Source organism: Mesoplodon bidens (genome assembly GCF_964165515.1).
Source record: "Mesoplodon bidens genome assembly, chromosome: 14".
Classification (NCBI taxonomy): Eukaryota; Metazoa; Chordata; class Mammalia; order Artiodactyla; family Ziphiidae; genus Mesoplodon; species Mesoplodon bidens.
The window spans coordinates 19858598-19875503 of NC_138170.1; the positions used below are offsets into that span (position 1 = coordinate 19858598).

At 44.8% G+C, this 16906-nt stretch overlaps 1 protein-coding gene across 1 annotated transcript in view; it reads left to right on the forward strand.

Moving 5' to 3' along the window:
* Positions 1 to 15106, forward strand: part of IL1RL2 (interleukin 1 receptor like 2) — a gene marked incomplete at its 3' end in the record, with an annotated part of 45079 nt that extends 29973 nt beyond the window's left edge. Inside the window, exons 6-10 of the mRNA XM_081253675.1 lie at positions 524 to 653; positions 1428 to 1564; positions 5524 to 5667; positions 12672 to 12833; positions 14688 to 15106. Coding sequence (XP_081109801.1) covers positions 524 to 653; positions 1428 to 1564; positions 5524 to 5667; positions 12672 to 12833; positions 14688 to 15106 — 992 coding nt within the window. The remainder of the gene's footprint in view (positions 1 to 523; positions 654 to 1427; positions 1565 to 5523; positions 5668 to 12671; positions 12834 to 14687) is intronic.
* Positions 15107 to 16906: the final 1800 nt, after the last annotated feature.

Here is a 16906-nt window from a genome sequence, read left to right on the forward strand (position 1 = left end):
CAAATGCTGAAGTAGAAATATCACTGCATTTGGAATTAGGAAACCAGAGACACATCTCTTTCCTTCCTCTAATGTGTGACCTTGGGCAAAGCACTTGATCTGTCTGAACCTCAGTGTTCTCATCTATAAGATGGGGATAATAGCTCTGCCCCTTTTCTGCCTTGTAGGAGTGTCTGAAAGATAAGAAGACTGAATGAGAAAACGTGTGTGAAATACTTTGTAAACTTTGCTAAGTTTACTGAGAGTAGAAGCAGTATGTGTGCCCCTGATATTGTGGGAAAATTGGTCTGAAGCTGGTGATGTTTGACAGCTTATTACTGTCTCTGTACAATAGGCATCCTGGAAGATCATGTGTCCTTGTCATCTCCATCCAGGGAGAGAATAATGTACAGTAGGTGAACATTGACCTCAGGGGGACATTTTTGGTAATTGAATATATTCAAGGCTCAGAAGCAAGGTGCCTTTGTTAAGCAGGTCACTTTGGTAGTGTTTTCATTGTGTGTTTATGAATTTGATTGTACAGGCTCCACCCTCATCGTGGACTGCAATATAACAGACACATGGGGTAACACAAACCTGCGCTGCTGGAGGGTCAATAACACATTGGTCAATATTTACTACAAGGAATCCAAACGAATTCAAGAAGGAATCGAGTAGGTGTTTTGCTTTTCTGGCTTCCCTAAAACCTAGCAAGAATTTCTCCATCTAAATGATTTTGGTGCTGGTACTGCTTTATTTTAGGGGGCTCTCACTGTCTCTCCCCTCACTCCTTTTGGTTGTAGCTTTCAAAGCCCTTTTCAGTACTGTGGGGTCAAGCATCTGGTTCAGAGAAGATGCTCATGTTATTAATCCTGCTTGGATCATAGAGAGAGGAGGCAAAACAACAAAGTATAGCTTCAAGCAGCAAGATCAGTTTCTCTCCGCTACTCCTTTCAATGAGTCTCATTCCTATTTAGGAAGGCCATGGGCCTTCAAGGCTTAAATAGCAAAATGGCCACAACACAGGGATTCTTGGGAGAGGCAATGCATGATCATTAGCTAATGGAGTGGCGTAGACCCAATTTATGGTGGTTTAAGTTGAGTGGTATGAAACAAGACTAATGAAGCCAAAAGGCAGAAGAACTTGTGTTGGGCTTTTCAGTGTAGGTAGGTTAGGATGAGTGGAGAGGGATAGGGGAAGGCCCCTTCGGGCTGAGGATGGTGTCTCTAATGAAAAGGACTACACTTCTGCATCACAGTCCAGAAGAAAATGCAAATTTGGTGCTACACAATCCATCACCTCATTGAGCCAGCAGGGTATTCTTAGGGTGAAATGATGGCCCCAAGTGTTCTCCAGGAAAGAACGTTATTCTCCAGACAAAAGGTTATAAAATATGTTGGTTAAATACAACTCATGTACATATTAATGACTGGCTCTTCTTTCATAGAAACTACACTGTTTTTCCAGGACATATTTTTTACACAGTGAACATAACCTTCTTAGAAGTGAAAATGGAAGATTATAGCCACCCTTTCACATGCCATGCTGGAGTGTCTGCAGCTTACGTTATACTAAAACTCCCAGGTAATACTCTAGTGGGATGTATTCTGCTCTGAGTGTTACAGGAGATGTCAAGGAAACAAATGAAAGAGGAGTGACTTTAAATGTTTGGTGTGAGGCAGAAGAGTGGTATTAAATAGGGAAACTCAATATGAAATCTAGATAAAAGTGGATACCCTGTCTGATCATGTTCTTGGGGTCAGGTTGTGGCTTCACTACAGTGTCCTTAGAAAGCTCCCTATTAACATGCATTGAGATTTTATGCATCAGAACTCTAGAAAACAGAAGTATTCCTTTATTAAACCCGCTTGCTCAACTTTTATAATCATGTACTTGTGATTTTCAGCTTTTAGGTTGTTTATTATAAACCATGTGATGTAAAAATAAAGTGCTAATGTATATTTTTATCATGTAACTTTGTAAAATTATCTGTAGAGGCTGAATTCTCATATCTGAGCAGGAAGCCTTCAGATTCCATGTGTGTACACAGATTGTGCACTTAATACTGTACAGAGTGTGCTGATTATCCACTGGAGGTGATGGAATCAGAGAGTAAGTAGTGAAGGATGAAATCATAATCTCAAGAAAAACCTTCAACTCTTAAATGTATCTGGAAAGGTTTGAAGTACCTTGTAGGAGGTTTACCAAGCCTGTAGTTTACCAAGACAGCTTTTTTATATTCTATTAATATCACCTTTTTTTTTTTTTTTTTGGATAGCTACACACAAGAGAGAGGGCTTGAATTTTCCAGTGTCCCTTAAGGATCAGTTAAAGCCATGTTTGCGTGCATCTAGCTAAATTCCCACTAGTGCCCATCCCCTCCCTTTGAACAGCAGTCAGTAGGTGTGTGTCCACAGCAGCCTGCAGTCCTGACTGTGCTCTTTCCCTACCTCACTTCCATGCCCGGAGGCCAAGGTCACACTGTCCCCAGGTGCCTTTCCTGTGAATGAGCACACAGCACCTCCCCCTTCTCACTCTGGACCAGGGGGAGACCTCTTGGGTGCCTCAGGTAGAAGGAGTTTTGGCTCATCTGCCATCACTGTCCATTTTTCCTCTTCTCAATGGCTTTTCTTTGTCATAGAAAGTCATTTGGGATCCCTTTCCCCCAATCAGTCATGTGCATCCCATCTCCCTCTATGGCACATCCGGGCGATTCTTGAGATTCTGTCCTCAGAGCCACTCTTTCTATACCCTTCTCTCTGATACTATCCCTCTTCCTCATGGTTTCAACTGCCATCCCTGTGTGCGTGAAAACAAATTCCACATGTCCAATGACATTTTCCCTTCCCATGTGGCAACTCTGCATTTCCAACTGCTTACTGGACAGATTCTGAACTTTATGTAAAGAGAGTTACATAGTAGGTTTTCTTTGATGTGTTGCTTCTCTTCTTAGGTTCGTGGGGTTCACTGAGGCAACGGTGATGTAGCGTGTAGCAGAAGTTCATTCCTTTTCAGTGCTGAATCCTGTTCCATTGAATAACTAGGTTACAGTGTATCCATTCCACTGTAACTATGTGGTCATTTGAGTTGTTTCCAGTTTGGGACTGTTAACAAATCATGATGCTATGGAAATTCTCGTGTGTTGGTCCTGGTGCTCATGTAGAAGCATTCCTTTGTGATACATCATTAGGAGTAAAATTGCTGGAGAGAGTGCCTCAGGGTCCACACCAGAGAAAAGAGGGGAACCTGATTGTGGGAAGCCTTGGAAATTGCACAAGACCTGAAGTGGTTATAACTGAAGTCTGCCCCAACCTAGACGGAGGAAGACCAGTGTCAATTTCTATGTCAATACTGCCTTATAGGTAATAACCACGTGGAAGCACTGTGTTCAGAAGGATTCTGAGGCAAAGTCCAGGCTCAGAGCAATGAATGATGTTATCGATTAACACCTGCTGATCGTACAGGAGGGGGGGACATGTCCTTAATCTCCTTTGTTTTAGGTTAGTTAGGAAACCTACGCTTACTAAATTCATCTTTGTTCTTATCAACACTTATCTCATATCTCACATGCAATGTGTATTTGGACATGTGCACTCTGTTTTGTTTTCCCTAAATTCTTAGGAACAAACGCTCTTAAATCCAAGCCTCTTGTTGGTTTCCTTGGGACCTGAAGTAAGGTTACAGCTTCTCCATTGGACTTCCTGATTTTTGTTGAAGACACCTTCAGATGTGAATCATATTTGGATTATCGGAAGCAGGCTCTCTAGAGAGTTGTTTGGGTTGGGTGTGCTCTTCTATGCATTTCCTTTAATCACTTGTTCTCAGCTACCATCTCAGTTTAAGGCTGGTAGTAGCCATGTGGACCCAAAAGGTAAATACCCCCTTAAATAGGGCCTTCAATAGGGCACCTGATGTCTCAACAGAGAGTTTTCCACTTATTTCAGTTTCAAAGCCAATACTTCCTTTGAACTTATTCATTAACTTCCTGTTTGGAATTTCATTGTCTTTTAGCTCAATTATAGAGCAGAGGGTATCGACACTCCTGAATGCAGTGAATGATCTAACCAAGAATTTCAGGCCAACACTCCTGTTTACTTACCAGAGGCTTTTTGAATCTCATAAATATTGTGGCCATGGTCTTTTTATCACGACCATTTGCAATGCCAAGATCCCTGATGTTTATAGTAAAGGTCCCCAGACACAGGTCTTCCCGAGGGGAGAGGTGGCACTGTTGCTCCAAGAGCTGGTAAAAAGCACAGAAGTGGGAGGTGGCAGTGGGGAGGAGGCGATTCCATCAACAGATAGAAGCTAGAGGTTCAAACACACGGTCAGGACCAACTGGCACCAGCGTGCAGAGCAGATCCACTTGGCTATGCTGGGACTTAATCGGTGGATTAATTTTGGGGACACAGAGTGTGTTTTTAGTTATTGTGCTTTATTATGCCATGTATTGGAAGACATACAAGCACGCAAAGAGATTTCTTTGCAAAAGGTTTGCAACACGGTGTGGCCTAGGGCAGGTTGTGATCGGCTCTTTAGTAAGTTCCCCTCCCCCCTCCCGCCCACCCTCCTACCCACACACACTTTCCCGTGGGGACCGGAGGACCAGGGAGGGGGCCAATGAAGGAAGTGGTGGATGTGCGGTGGATCCTAAGAATTGGGAGGATTTCTCTTCCGCTCTCGCTCTTCCTCTTTTCTAGTTCTCTCTCCTTCCTAGAGCCTCCTTCTTTGACAGCACTGCTTTGAGCTGTGGTAAGGCAGAAAGCTGTGCTGTTCCTCTTCTCAGATATGTAGGAGCATGTTTTGAGGGGACTTGGAGTTCCAGAGAAAGTGCCTCTTCTCCTTGGTCATCTCTTGCCCACTGCGTTTGCTTTAATTGCTTGGCAATGTGCTCACAAAACAGAGCAGAGTGTAAACGCCCTTCCTGAGACCATGTCTTGCAGACAGGTGCCCAGCCCGGCCTCTGCTGGCCCAGAGGGGATGAGGTGGGAGTTCGGCTCTCGGCCAGTCTTATGAAGCCATGGAGATGGCTTCCAGGGGAGGCAACTGAAGGTTCTTTATTTATGACAAGGGTCCTGCTGCTCAAGTTTGAGTAACTGGGAAGGCAGTAATAACAGTAATGTAATCAAGAACATGCAGCAGAACCACCTGGGGAACTTTCCCAGTAAAGGTTCTCAGGTTCCACCTATGGAGAGTCTAGGGTTGAGTAAGGAGGACCTGGCCATGTGTGCTTTGATAGGTGAGCTGTCTTCCTGCGGTCAGAGCCATGCCACATCCACCGTCTGGAGCTAGGGGTCTGCAGAATTTCCCTCTCCAGATTCCCAAGAGCACATTTTCTTCCCCAAATTCATGATCAAGACCAAATTATTCTACTCCCCAAACCTATTACTTAACTGTAAAGGAATAATTAAGTGCTCCCCTCTCTGTCATCTTATACCCATCTGGCGTATGTAATGGGACTTGTGTAAGTTAGTGTATAATTGACTCTTTGTAGTATTATTATTTTATTATTTATTGGGGGTTTTTTTTGCTGTCATTTGTAGTTCCAGATTTTCGAGCTTACTTGATAGGAGGGCTTCTTGTCTTGACCAGCGCGGTGGTGTCTGCTGTGTGTATCTACAACGTTTTTAAGATCGACATTGTACTTTGGTATCGAAGTGCCTTCCATTCTGCAGGGCCCATAGAAGGTGAGTAACCATTGAAAAATGCATTGTCCTGGAATCTGCTCGTCCGTATAACCATTGTAAATATACTTGATCATCTTTTTTTTTTTTTTTTTTTTTTTGCGGTACATGGGCGTCTCACCGTTGTGGCCTCTCCCTTTGTGGAGCACAGGCTCCGGACGCGCAGGCTCAGCGGCCATAGCTCACGGGTCCAGCCGCTCCGTGGCACGTGGGATCTTCCCGGACTGGGGCACAAACCCGTGTCTCCTGCATCGGCAGGTGTACTCTCAACCACTGCGCCACCAGGGGAGCCCTACTTGATCATCTTTACTAGCTTGCCTTTCGTGTTGTTGGCAACTTTAGAGGAGAGCGTCTCCCTGGGGCTTCTCATACTTTAGAGAAAGGATTTGCCCATAGCCACCAGCACTGTACGATCGCATAAGGCTTGCGAGCTAGGAGTGACCTGGCAGATCATCTTCTGGCTCCCAGTGCAACTGTTTTAGGAAGGTTCTCACATCCACTGGTGTTGGCAAAAGACAAAAATTTCTCTTGGAGCAGCGTGAGCTCTGTCCACGGTACATCTTCAACACAGCACATGTGCATGCAGAATTTATGTCACAGAGAGCAAGGAGTTGCCTGTGTTTGCAGCTCCTTCTGGGCCTGGGCTTGGTGCCCAAAAAGATTTGTCTCCAACTCTCAAGTTTGGAGAGAGACAGACCTGGGTTTGAACTTGAGTTCTCCACTTACTCCCTGTGTGATTTAGGTATTTAATTCTCTTCTCTTTCTCAGGTATAGGTGGAAAGAAGGGAGGGAGGGAGGGAGGAAGGGAGGGAGGGAGGGGAGGGGAGGGGAGGGGACAATGATCAGAACCTGCCTCACAGAGTCCTGTAGGAATAGCAGAGTTGAAGCTCAGGAAAGCACTGAGGGTCCTGGGGTGCAGGGGGCTCCCATGTCTGAAAGTCCAAGCAAGCTGCCCCTGCTGCTCTGCCTGTGGGTTTATTTTGGCGTGGGGAGCCGTGTCCTGCCAGCGCTTGTCACCAGAGAAGTGCACTGTGATCCCAAATCTGAGGATCTGGCATTTCCCATCACTGTGCTGCTTTTTTTTTTTTTTTTTTTTTGGCGGTACACGGGCCTCTCACCATTGTGGCCTCTCCCGTTGCGGAGCACAGGCTCCGGACGCGCAGGCTCAGCGGCCATGGCTCACGGGCCCAGACGCTCCACGGCATGTGGGATCTTCCCGGACCGGGACATGAACCCGTGTCCCCTGCATCGGCAGGCGGACTCTCAACCACTGCACCACCAGGGAAGCCCCCATCACTGTGCTTTTAACTCTGTGCTATTTTCTTTGTATCTCAGAATAGATGTGATCAATCAAGGCCTCGCAAAAAAGTAATACATCTGCTTTAACGTGTCCTAACTGGATAGAAAAGTCACACATGGCTGAGAGAGGTCTGTGCAGCTTTCCTGCACGGAGATACACAAACGTATCCCTTTCAAGTCCATAGACTTGCAGGGTTGACGGGACCTCAAGGAGGTGGGGTGAGTCCCAGCACGTTTTAGGAATCCCTATTTCACAGAAGGGTGGTAGTCACACTAAGTGCCTGCTTGGCATATAAAACCACGTGTTTGTCCACATGTTTGATAAAGCGTAAGTGTCCTAACTTGGAGTTTAAGTTAAATTTCAGAATTCAAAATTGGCGGCCGTTGAGCAACCTGGAAAAAAACGGATTCTTTTTTTTTTTTTTTTTCTTTAACGGCACAATTCACTTGTGGAAATCGGTGTTGCATGTCCAATGCAGCCTGAAGCTCTTTTAGTGTTGTAGGCACTGAGCTGGGCCGTGGCCCCTGTAGAGCCTGCTCTGCGTAAGCCCACCTCTGCCTGTGGTCCTCCTGCATCTGTTTGAGAAGAGACCTCAGGGCAGCACTACTGCTTGTCTTTTCTGACACAGAGACGCTTTGTTTGTTGACTGACAGGGGACTGCGTGGGTTCAGTGTTGTCCCCAGAACTCCCTCCCTGACTTACCACGATCCCCAGAGCGTGAATGCTGAGTGTGTGGTGAAACTGCCACGAGTGAGGTCAAGTGTAGCAGGAAGAGAAAAAAAGAATCGTGCCTCACCCTGAGAAGGGGAAACTGGACAGTTGATTGACTCAGGGAGCCCCACCCTCTGCTTAGACCGGGCTGCTGCCCAGATTTGGTATCGGCGGGCTGAGGATTTGGAGATGGGAACCTACAGTCAGCCGGCGGTCTTCTTCCTTTTAAGTCAGAAAAGTACACGCGCCCTTTGTGATTAAATTTCCTCCAGCTCAGTCTCTGAGAACTGCCCTGTGAGCCCCCTTTGAGTGTGACTTCAACAGTGAGTTAGTGATGAGACCCCGAGATGAGTCCCGGATGCCGTTTCCAGCTTTGTGTCCCTTGAGGATATTTTCTGGTTAGTTGGGAACGTGTGAAGTAATGGACAACAAATACAAGTGAGGGAGAGAGAGAACATGTGTCCTTCTCGTGATGAGTTGTTTATTCCAACCAGATTAGTCAAGCTGCAGCTGTGATTAATAGTGAGCTGTGTATAACTCACAGTTTTATTAAGAGTCATGGACAGGCCTAAGTCCACGAGCTCTATGTATTATTGTCTGTTAAATCACAGGAGGGAGTTTAAAAATTCTTATTCCAGGTGTGCATGTGTGTACACAAATATAAGGGTTAGTTTACAAATCTACACGAGAGATATGTCTATGCCTCCCCTTATTCCAAATAGGTTTGTGGGGAATGTACCTGTAGAACAGCTGATTAAAAACAAAAACAAGGGCTTCCCTGGTGGCGCAGTGGTTGGCAATTCCCCTGCCAATGCAGGGGACACGGGTTCAAGCCCTGGTCCAGGAAGATCCCACATGCCGCGGAGCAACTGAGCCCGCGAGCCACAACCACTGAAGCCCTCGTGCCACAACTACTGAAGCCCATGTGCCTAGAGCCCATGCTCAGCAACAAGAGAAGCCACTGCAATGAGAAGCCCGTGCACCACAACGAAGAGTAGCCCCCGCTCACTGCAACTAGAGAAGGCCTGCACGCAGCAACGAAGACCCAACACAGCCAAAAATAAAATAAATTAAAAACAAAAACAAAACAGGTACAGTGAACAAAGGGTAGAATGATAACATAAGCAGGGCAGGGGACAGTTAATGACCCACCTTGGATGGTTTTTAAAGATGCTCTTGCTTTAAAAGTGAAGGCAAAGCCATGACAAGGTTCATGGCACTGTTTACACAAACTTTTCATTCGCTCATGAGAGCACATGGCTTTTTCTGGGCCAATCCCCCAGGAAAATTGTTTTGTAGGGAGATCTTGTTTTCAAAGCATTTGATGTAATGAACTTTGCTTGCAACAAAATTCCCATGGTAAGTGTAAAAGCATGTTTAATGTGCCTTTTCTCCCAGTGTCTTCATGCTAGGGCAAAAATGCCAAAAACTCATGCAATTCAGTTAGCGCACTGACCTGAAGGTCAAATTGATTCCATCTGGTTTTTCCACAGGACCAGTTTGATCAGGTTTAAAATTTAGCAACATCATCTTGTGAGAAGTAGGGAATCAAATAATCTTTAGGCAGCTTTCATAAACATTAAGTTGTGCAAATAAATGAGTGTATTTTTGCCAACAGCCAATGAGGTTGTACGCAGATGCTTTAACATCAAAAGTAGGTATGAATCTCCTTAGAAGATGAAAGGAACTTCACCAGAACCTGGATGCCCTGTTTCCCCACCATTACACAGAGAGCAGGGCCCACTTTCCTTAGGAAACTCACTAGTAGATCTGTGTCTCTGTAATTTTCTTGATGATGTAGACAGTTGCGGGGGGTGGTCCACCTCATTGTTATTTGTTGCTATTCATTGTTATTTCCCTAATTCCGGCCCAGTTACTGTGGCTGGGAATCAAATTACCTCAAAACTTTATGGCATAAGACCACCACTTATTTTGCTTATGGATTCTGTGGGTCAGGAGGGTGGACGGGCAAAGCGGAGGTGGCCTATCTCAGCCCCATGATGCCTGGGACTTCAGCTGGGGGACAAGCAGCTGATTTGGGCTGTTGGCTGGTGGCCTGGGCTCCTCTCCAAATAATCTCTCTATGGGGGCTACTACACTGGGCTTCCTCACAGCATGTGATGGCTTCCAAGGGCTAGTGTTTCAAGAACAGCAGAGCTAGGTAAAAGCCATTATTTTTTTAATGACTCAGACCCTGAATTTCTAGTATCAATTCTACCTTGTTCATTTGTCAAGGCAGCTTCAGAGTCTTACCCAATTCTAAGGAAGGCGAAATAGATTCTGCCTCTTTGTGGGGTGTGGCAAAGTGCAGAAAGAACATGTGGGACTGGGAATACTGCTGGGGCTATTTTTGGAAAATAGCATCTGACACAGTTGCACAGGATGAATCAGGGATGAGCTTTGTGAAGCTTCCTTCTCCTAATTTAATCAATCAAGCCTATGTAATGAAGCCTCCATAAAACCTGGAAGGACAGGCTTTGGAGAACTTCTGGGCTGGTGAGCAGGTAGAGTTTGGGGAGAGTGGTGCCCCCCAGAGAGGGCATGGATGCTCTGCACCCCTTCTCCATCCGTTGCCCTGTACATCTCCTCATCTGGCTGTTAATTTCATATCCTTTAAAATCCTTATATAATAAGTCAGTGGTCTAGTAAGTAACATGTTTCTCTGAGTCTGTTCTAGCAAATTAATCGAACCCAAGGATGGGGTTGTGGGAATCTGGTTTATAGCCAGTTGGTCCGGAGTACAGGTGACACCCTGGACTTGCTACTGGTATCCTGAATTAGTGTTACCAAATTCAGGTTCAGCTGCTCATCACTCGAAAGCCAATACTCGAGAGACAAGGGTTGGTTGGAAAAGGAAATGTTGCTTTATTCAGGAGGCTGGAAACCCAGGGAGAAGGTGGACTGGTGTCCCAGAACCAACTCCAAAGATTCTGCCTGGCCATGAAAGTGTTAAAGGGAAAAGGGAAAATAATCTCAGTTAATCTCTGAGAAAGGGGGTCAGATTCTTCACCATCTCCCACTGCGCGCAGGCTTGTTGACTCCGCATGATCTTTCTTTAGATGCTGTCTTGTTCACACAGTCTGCTTGTGAGATTACTGAAAGGGAAGCTGGGGAAGAGATGTAGTCATCTGTTAATTATTTATTTTTCATTTCTATTTCTAAGAAAAGAATCAACAGGTTAGGCAAGGCATTGTGTGATCAAAAGATTTGAAAGGTGTGCTTTGGCCAGAGGTTAGTTAAGCTTGGAGGCACTAGGTGTAAAGGTTAAGTTAAAATATAGCTTTGCTAGAGTGACAGGACAAAAGGGCCTCCTGCAAAGAGCTGCTTCCTGCTAGGAGCTGTTTACATTGGGGTGGGGGGAGTCGTTGGAACCTCCAGTTTGGAGCGCCTTGGTCAAAAGCACAGGTAACAGCTGGGCGTCTGAAGTGGAATGTGATCTTGTGGGACTGAGCCCTTTCCCTGTGCAATCTGATTCTATCTCTGAGTAGAAAGTGTCAGAATGGAGTTGAATTCTTAGACACCCTGCTGGCATCCAAGAATTGCTTGTTGGTGTGGGGAAACCTCCACACACACATATTGCAGTTGGGTCTGGGAACCCTCTTCAGGGACCCAATCATAAAGGGGCCCTCACACTTTCATGAGTTTTACTTCCAGGAGCCTGACCAAGCTCTGATGGTAAATAACAGAGAAAAATTCCTTTATGTGCTTCCAGCAGGGAGAGGGGAAAAAGAACTATTTTGAAAGATACCAGAACATTCTGTTCTTAACAAGGACTGCCCTCAGGATACACTAGTAAATGAGAGCCTAACCTGCTGGGGTTTTATCAGGGGCCTGACTGGCCTGGGCAAAGGAAAATAACAAACTCCAGCCCTCTCTAGCCATCCTGCCCAACCTAAGCGGGGAGAAAACACTGAGAAACGTTTGTGAATTTCATAGTCCAGAGGCCCAGGCTCACTAAAAGACTGAGATCTAATCATAGGACTAGAGAATACTTCCCCTCTCCCCATTCCTCACCACATGTTGCTAAAGACCTATTTAGAGCAATTCCTTTTACCTGGTAGATCACATCCAGCTATCAAGAAAAACTATAAGGCCTATTAGAGGGCAAAAAAACCCCACAATTTGAAGAGACAGACCAAGCATTAGAACTAGATATGGTGGGGATGTTGGAATTGTCAGACTGTGAATTTAAAACAACTATGATTACTATGCTTAGGACTCTAAAGGATAAAGTAGGCAGCGTGCAAGAACAGATGGGCAATGTAAACAGATGGGAATAGTAAGAAATAACCAAAAAGAAATGCTAGCAGAAAACAAATAAAAATGAAGAATGCTTCTGATGGGCTTATTACTAGACCAGACACTGCTAAGAAAAGACTCTCTGGGCTTGAGGATACCTCAGTAGAAACCTCCAAAACTGAAAAACAAAGAGAACAAAGACCGGAAAAAAACAGAACCAAATATCCAATGACTGTGAGACAACCACAAAGAGCGTAACATACATGTAATGGGAATACCAGTAGGAGAAGAAAGAGAGGACCAGAAAGATTTCAAACACTAATTACTGAGAATTTCTCCAAATTAATGTCAGATACCAAACCACAGATCCAGGAAGCTCGGAGCACTCCAATTAGGATAAATACCAAAGACAAACAAACAAAACTACACCTAGGCATATCATTTTCAAACTACAGAATAAAAGATAGGGAAAAAATTCTGAAAAAAGCCAGGGGAAAAAGACACCTTACCTCTAGAGAAACAAAGATGAATTACATTCAACTTATCCTCAAACAACCATGCATGAAAGAAGAGATTGGAGTGAAAATTTAAAGTGTTGAAAGAATGAGATGCAGTGCTTGGCAATCAGTCAGCCAACTGGGCACCCTGAAGTCATTGAACCCAAGGAAGAAGACATCATGATAGCAACTCAGATTTTCACTTTGTTCACATAATTTGGTAGGAATAATTTCACGAGCTTGTCCCATTTCCTTTTCAGATGGGAAGCTGTATGATGCATACGTCTTGTACTCCAAGCCTCAAAGAGAAAGCCAGAGCCGTGATGTGGACACTCTGGTGTTGAAGATTCTCCCCGAGGTGCTGGAGAGGCAGTGTGGATACAAGTTATTTATATTTGGCAGGGATGACTTTCCTGGACAAGGTATGTTTTAAATGAGGTATAAAAATAAGAAATGAATAAAATAGAAAGGAACCAAAATTCCCTGATGGTCCAGTGGTTAGGACTATGTGCCTCCACTGCGGAGGGCACAGATTCAATCCCTGGTTGGGGAACTAAGATCCTGCATGCTTCAATGCAGCCAAAAAAAAAAAAAAAACAAAAAAAAAAACACCTCCCTCTTCTTTGACTTTACAAACAGAAGGAGCTATGCTTGCCTTTCCCACAGAGCCACAGGGAGCCTTCCACTCCCCTGCCCACAGCCCCTGAGCTGCGGCGGTAGGACCAGGCGCTCTTCTCTCATTAGGCTCATCCCTACAACAGGATAACTGGGATTCCTGGTTGAAATCATGTGACTTTCACGTTGGGTAAGGATACAGTTGACCCATTTGTATGAACCGCTGGATGATGACATACACAACCTTGACCAAGAGACTAAAAAGGGACAACGGGTCCTTTGCTGTCACGTCTTTGAGACTAACCGCTGAGTATTTTCTGTCAGTTTGAATTTGTAAAAGAGCTCATGTTTCAGGCTGGTTTTATAAACTTCAACTCTCGCCAACCCTGCCCTACCTAAATAAAATAGAAGTTATTTATTTCCCCCTTTTAATAGGAGAGTAGCTTTGGGAAATGCAGTTAACATCACTGAACCTCAGTTGTCTCGTCTGTCAAATGGGGTTGAGAATGCTTCCCTGACTCAGGTGAGAGAATTAAATGAGGTAAAACCTGAGTAGGGACCAGTATGGAGTTTAGCACATATTAGATACTCAATAGATGAAAACATCCATCTTATCCTATACTTTCTCTTTCTTAGAAGGCGATACAGTAAACAGCTGATATTTGAAATATCATCAGGAAACCAAGATTACTACCTAGTGGCCTGTTCTGGGTCATTTAAAAAGGTTTCTAAGAACTTTGAATTTGTAGGCTGCTTCTATCCATAGCTTATCACACCTTTTCAAGTTATGAAATCATCCTCCATGAGGAAATGAAAATGTGATCCAGTGCTTGCTATAAACCTGCAGAAGAGCTCTCATTTCATAAGCATATCAATATTTATTCATTCATTCACTTCTTCAACAAATATTTATTGAGCACCTGCTACGTGCCAGGTAATGTTGTAGGCACTAGAAATATTAAAATAAACCAAAAGAGAAGAAGGAAGTGCTCTTGGGGAAGTTACAGTCTATTCTTGTATCCTAAGAATAAGGAGCATATAAAACTTGGCCTTTAGGGCTTCCCTGGTGGCGCAGTGGTTGAGAGTCTGCCTGCTGATGCAGGGGACACGGGTTCACGCCCCGGTCCGGGAGGATCCCACATGCCGTGGAGCGGCTGGGCCCGTGAGCCATGGCCGCTGAGCCTGCGCATCTGGAGCCTGTGCCCCGCAACGGGAGAGGCCACAACAGTGAGAGGCCTGTGTACCGTAAAAAAAAAATAATAATAATAATAATAATAAAACTTGGCCTTTGTTTTGAAAAAAGACCAAGTTTTATCCAGAGTTGGATATTTCAAGAACTTTCCGCTCCCCTTCCCAAGAAATCATTAGGATATGTTATTTGGTTTCAAGTTAGTCTTATAAGTCCTGGTCATTTAAATAGCTATGAAGCACAAGAGGAAAACACAAATAAAGATTAGTACAATATTTGAGCTAACTACATGTGTCCTATCCTTTTAAAGTCTGTTATTTTTTAAAAAATATTTATCCTCTAATATATACCAGACCTTCAGCTCAGTTTGGAGATACAAAGTTAGACATGATAAGATCCTTGTTCTGAGTAGTGCGTGGTCTGTGGCTCTTTTAATCATGAGATGTTCTGCATCTTCTTTCTTTATTTCCAGATGTGGTCAATGTCATTGATGAAAATATTAAGCTGTGCAGAAGACTGATCATCATCATAGTTCCTGAAGCACTGAGCCTTGACCTATTAAGGAACATGTCAGAAGAACAAATCACAGTCTACAATGTTCTCATCCAGGATGGGATAAAGGTCATTCTGATTGAACTGGAGAAGGTCAAGGACTATACAACCTTGCCAGAGTCCATTCAGTATATCAAACAGAAGCATGGGGCCATCCAGTGGAGTGGGGACTTCACAGAGCAGTCACAGTGTGCAAAGACCAAGTTCTGGAAAAAAGTGAGGTATCTCATGCCACCCAAAAGGTGGCCACCTTCTCCTCCTGTCCAGCTGCTAAAGCACACGCCTTTCGACCTCATGGACAGCAAGTGGGAGGCCAACGTGGGGTTCATCACCCCGTGATGGACAGTTGGTTGTCATGTGGTGGCTCACATTTAAATAAGGATGTATTGCATTTGGGCCATTTGCTTAAAGCTTACAGTTGTGTACTTGAGGAAAGGACTGTGTTTATTTGCTCATTTTGCTCAGAGCTACTTCTTTAGGGAAAGACATTACCTCTCCCGAAGCCCTCATTAACTGACTGGCTCTGAACACTCATGAGCACTGATGAGCATGGAGCATTAGCGTTTGAGCCCCTGGGGATGGGACATGGAGGGTTGTAGAGTGGCAGTTCAGCTGTCAGGTGGTTTGGCATGTGGTGTGGCCCCGGTGGGGCTGGGTAGCCAGGATACAGGAGGGCAGTGTGGGCTTGGGTAGGGCTGGCAAAGGTAATGGCCCTGACTCTTCATGCCTGAACAGTGTTCAAGGCCCTTGTCCTCAGGGAATATTTGCTGTGTCTCTGAGCCCCTCTCAGTCCTCAAATGTAAATAAATACCTGTGACCCCGCAGTCTGAGCACCTTGACACTGGAAGCAACTTGGAGGTCACCTAGACCTGTGGGGACCAACTCTGGTGCCACCGAGATTGCCCATTAATTCCCCTGCCAGTGGGCCCCATGTTTGAAAGACTTTACCTGTCAAATCAAAATAAGTAATAACTCATTATTTTTCCAGCTGGCCTACATCAGCCAGAATTCTGAGCCACATATGATAGACGCAGTTACCACACCAAGAGGATATACTTCTAGTCCAAGTAAACAAAGCCATCTTTCAGTTAGCCAGCACACTCTCATCACAGGTCAGTCTATGACTTAACAAGTCACAAAGATTTTTGACACTAAAATTTAGCTGTAAACTCTTATCATTACTTTCAAAGACCCTAACTGTTGGAGCTTATATATAGTCCAACTCTCTTATTCTGTGGTTGACAACAACAGCATTCAAAGGTGGCTGCTATGGTGAGAATGTTCCTGTCCCCAAAGTTCATATGTTGGGATCCTAACACCCAATGTCATGCTTTAGTAGGTGAGGCCTTGGGAGATGATTAGGTCTTGAGGGAGGACCCCTCATGGATGGGATTGGTGTTCTTTTTTTTTAACATCTTTATTGGAGTATAATTGCTTTACAATGGTGTGTTAGTTTCTGCTGTATAACAAAGTGAATCAGCTATATGTATACATATATCCCCATATTCCCTCCCTCTTGCGTCTCCCTCCCACCCTTCCTATCCCACCCCTCTAGGTGGTCACAAAGCACCGAGTTGATCTCCCTGTGCTATGCAGCTGCTTCCCACTAGCTATCTATTTGACATTTGGTAGTGTGTATGTGTTCATGCCACTCTCTCACTTCGTCCCAGCTTACCCTTCCCCCTCCCCATGTCCTCAAGTCCATTCTCTATGTCTGCGTCTTTATTCCTGTCCTACCCCTAGGTTCTTCAGAACCTTTTTTTTTTTTTTTTAGATTCCATGAATATGTGTTAGCATACAGTATTCATTTTTTGGTGTTCTTGTAAAAGAGATCCCAGATGCTTCCTTGCCTCTTCCACCACATGAGGGTATAATGAGAATTCTGCAATCTGGAAGAGGGACCTCACCTCTTCCAGAGCCTGGTCTCAGACTCCCAGCCTCTAGAACACTGAGAAATAAATTTCTGTTGTTTATAGGTCACCCAGTCTATGGTATTTTGTTATAGCAGCCGAGCAGATGAGGGCATGGCCCTAATGAAGCGTCATAGAGACTGGAGGTGGTCAGTCTATGGGCAACACAAGAGATGTGTCAGGGCCAGGGTGGGGGGCAGCAGGTGTTAGTGGGGACAGCAGAGGCCCC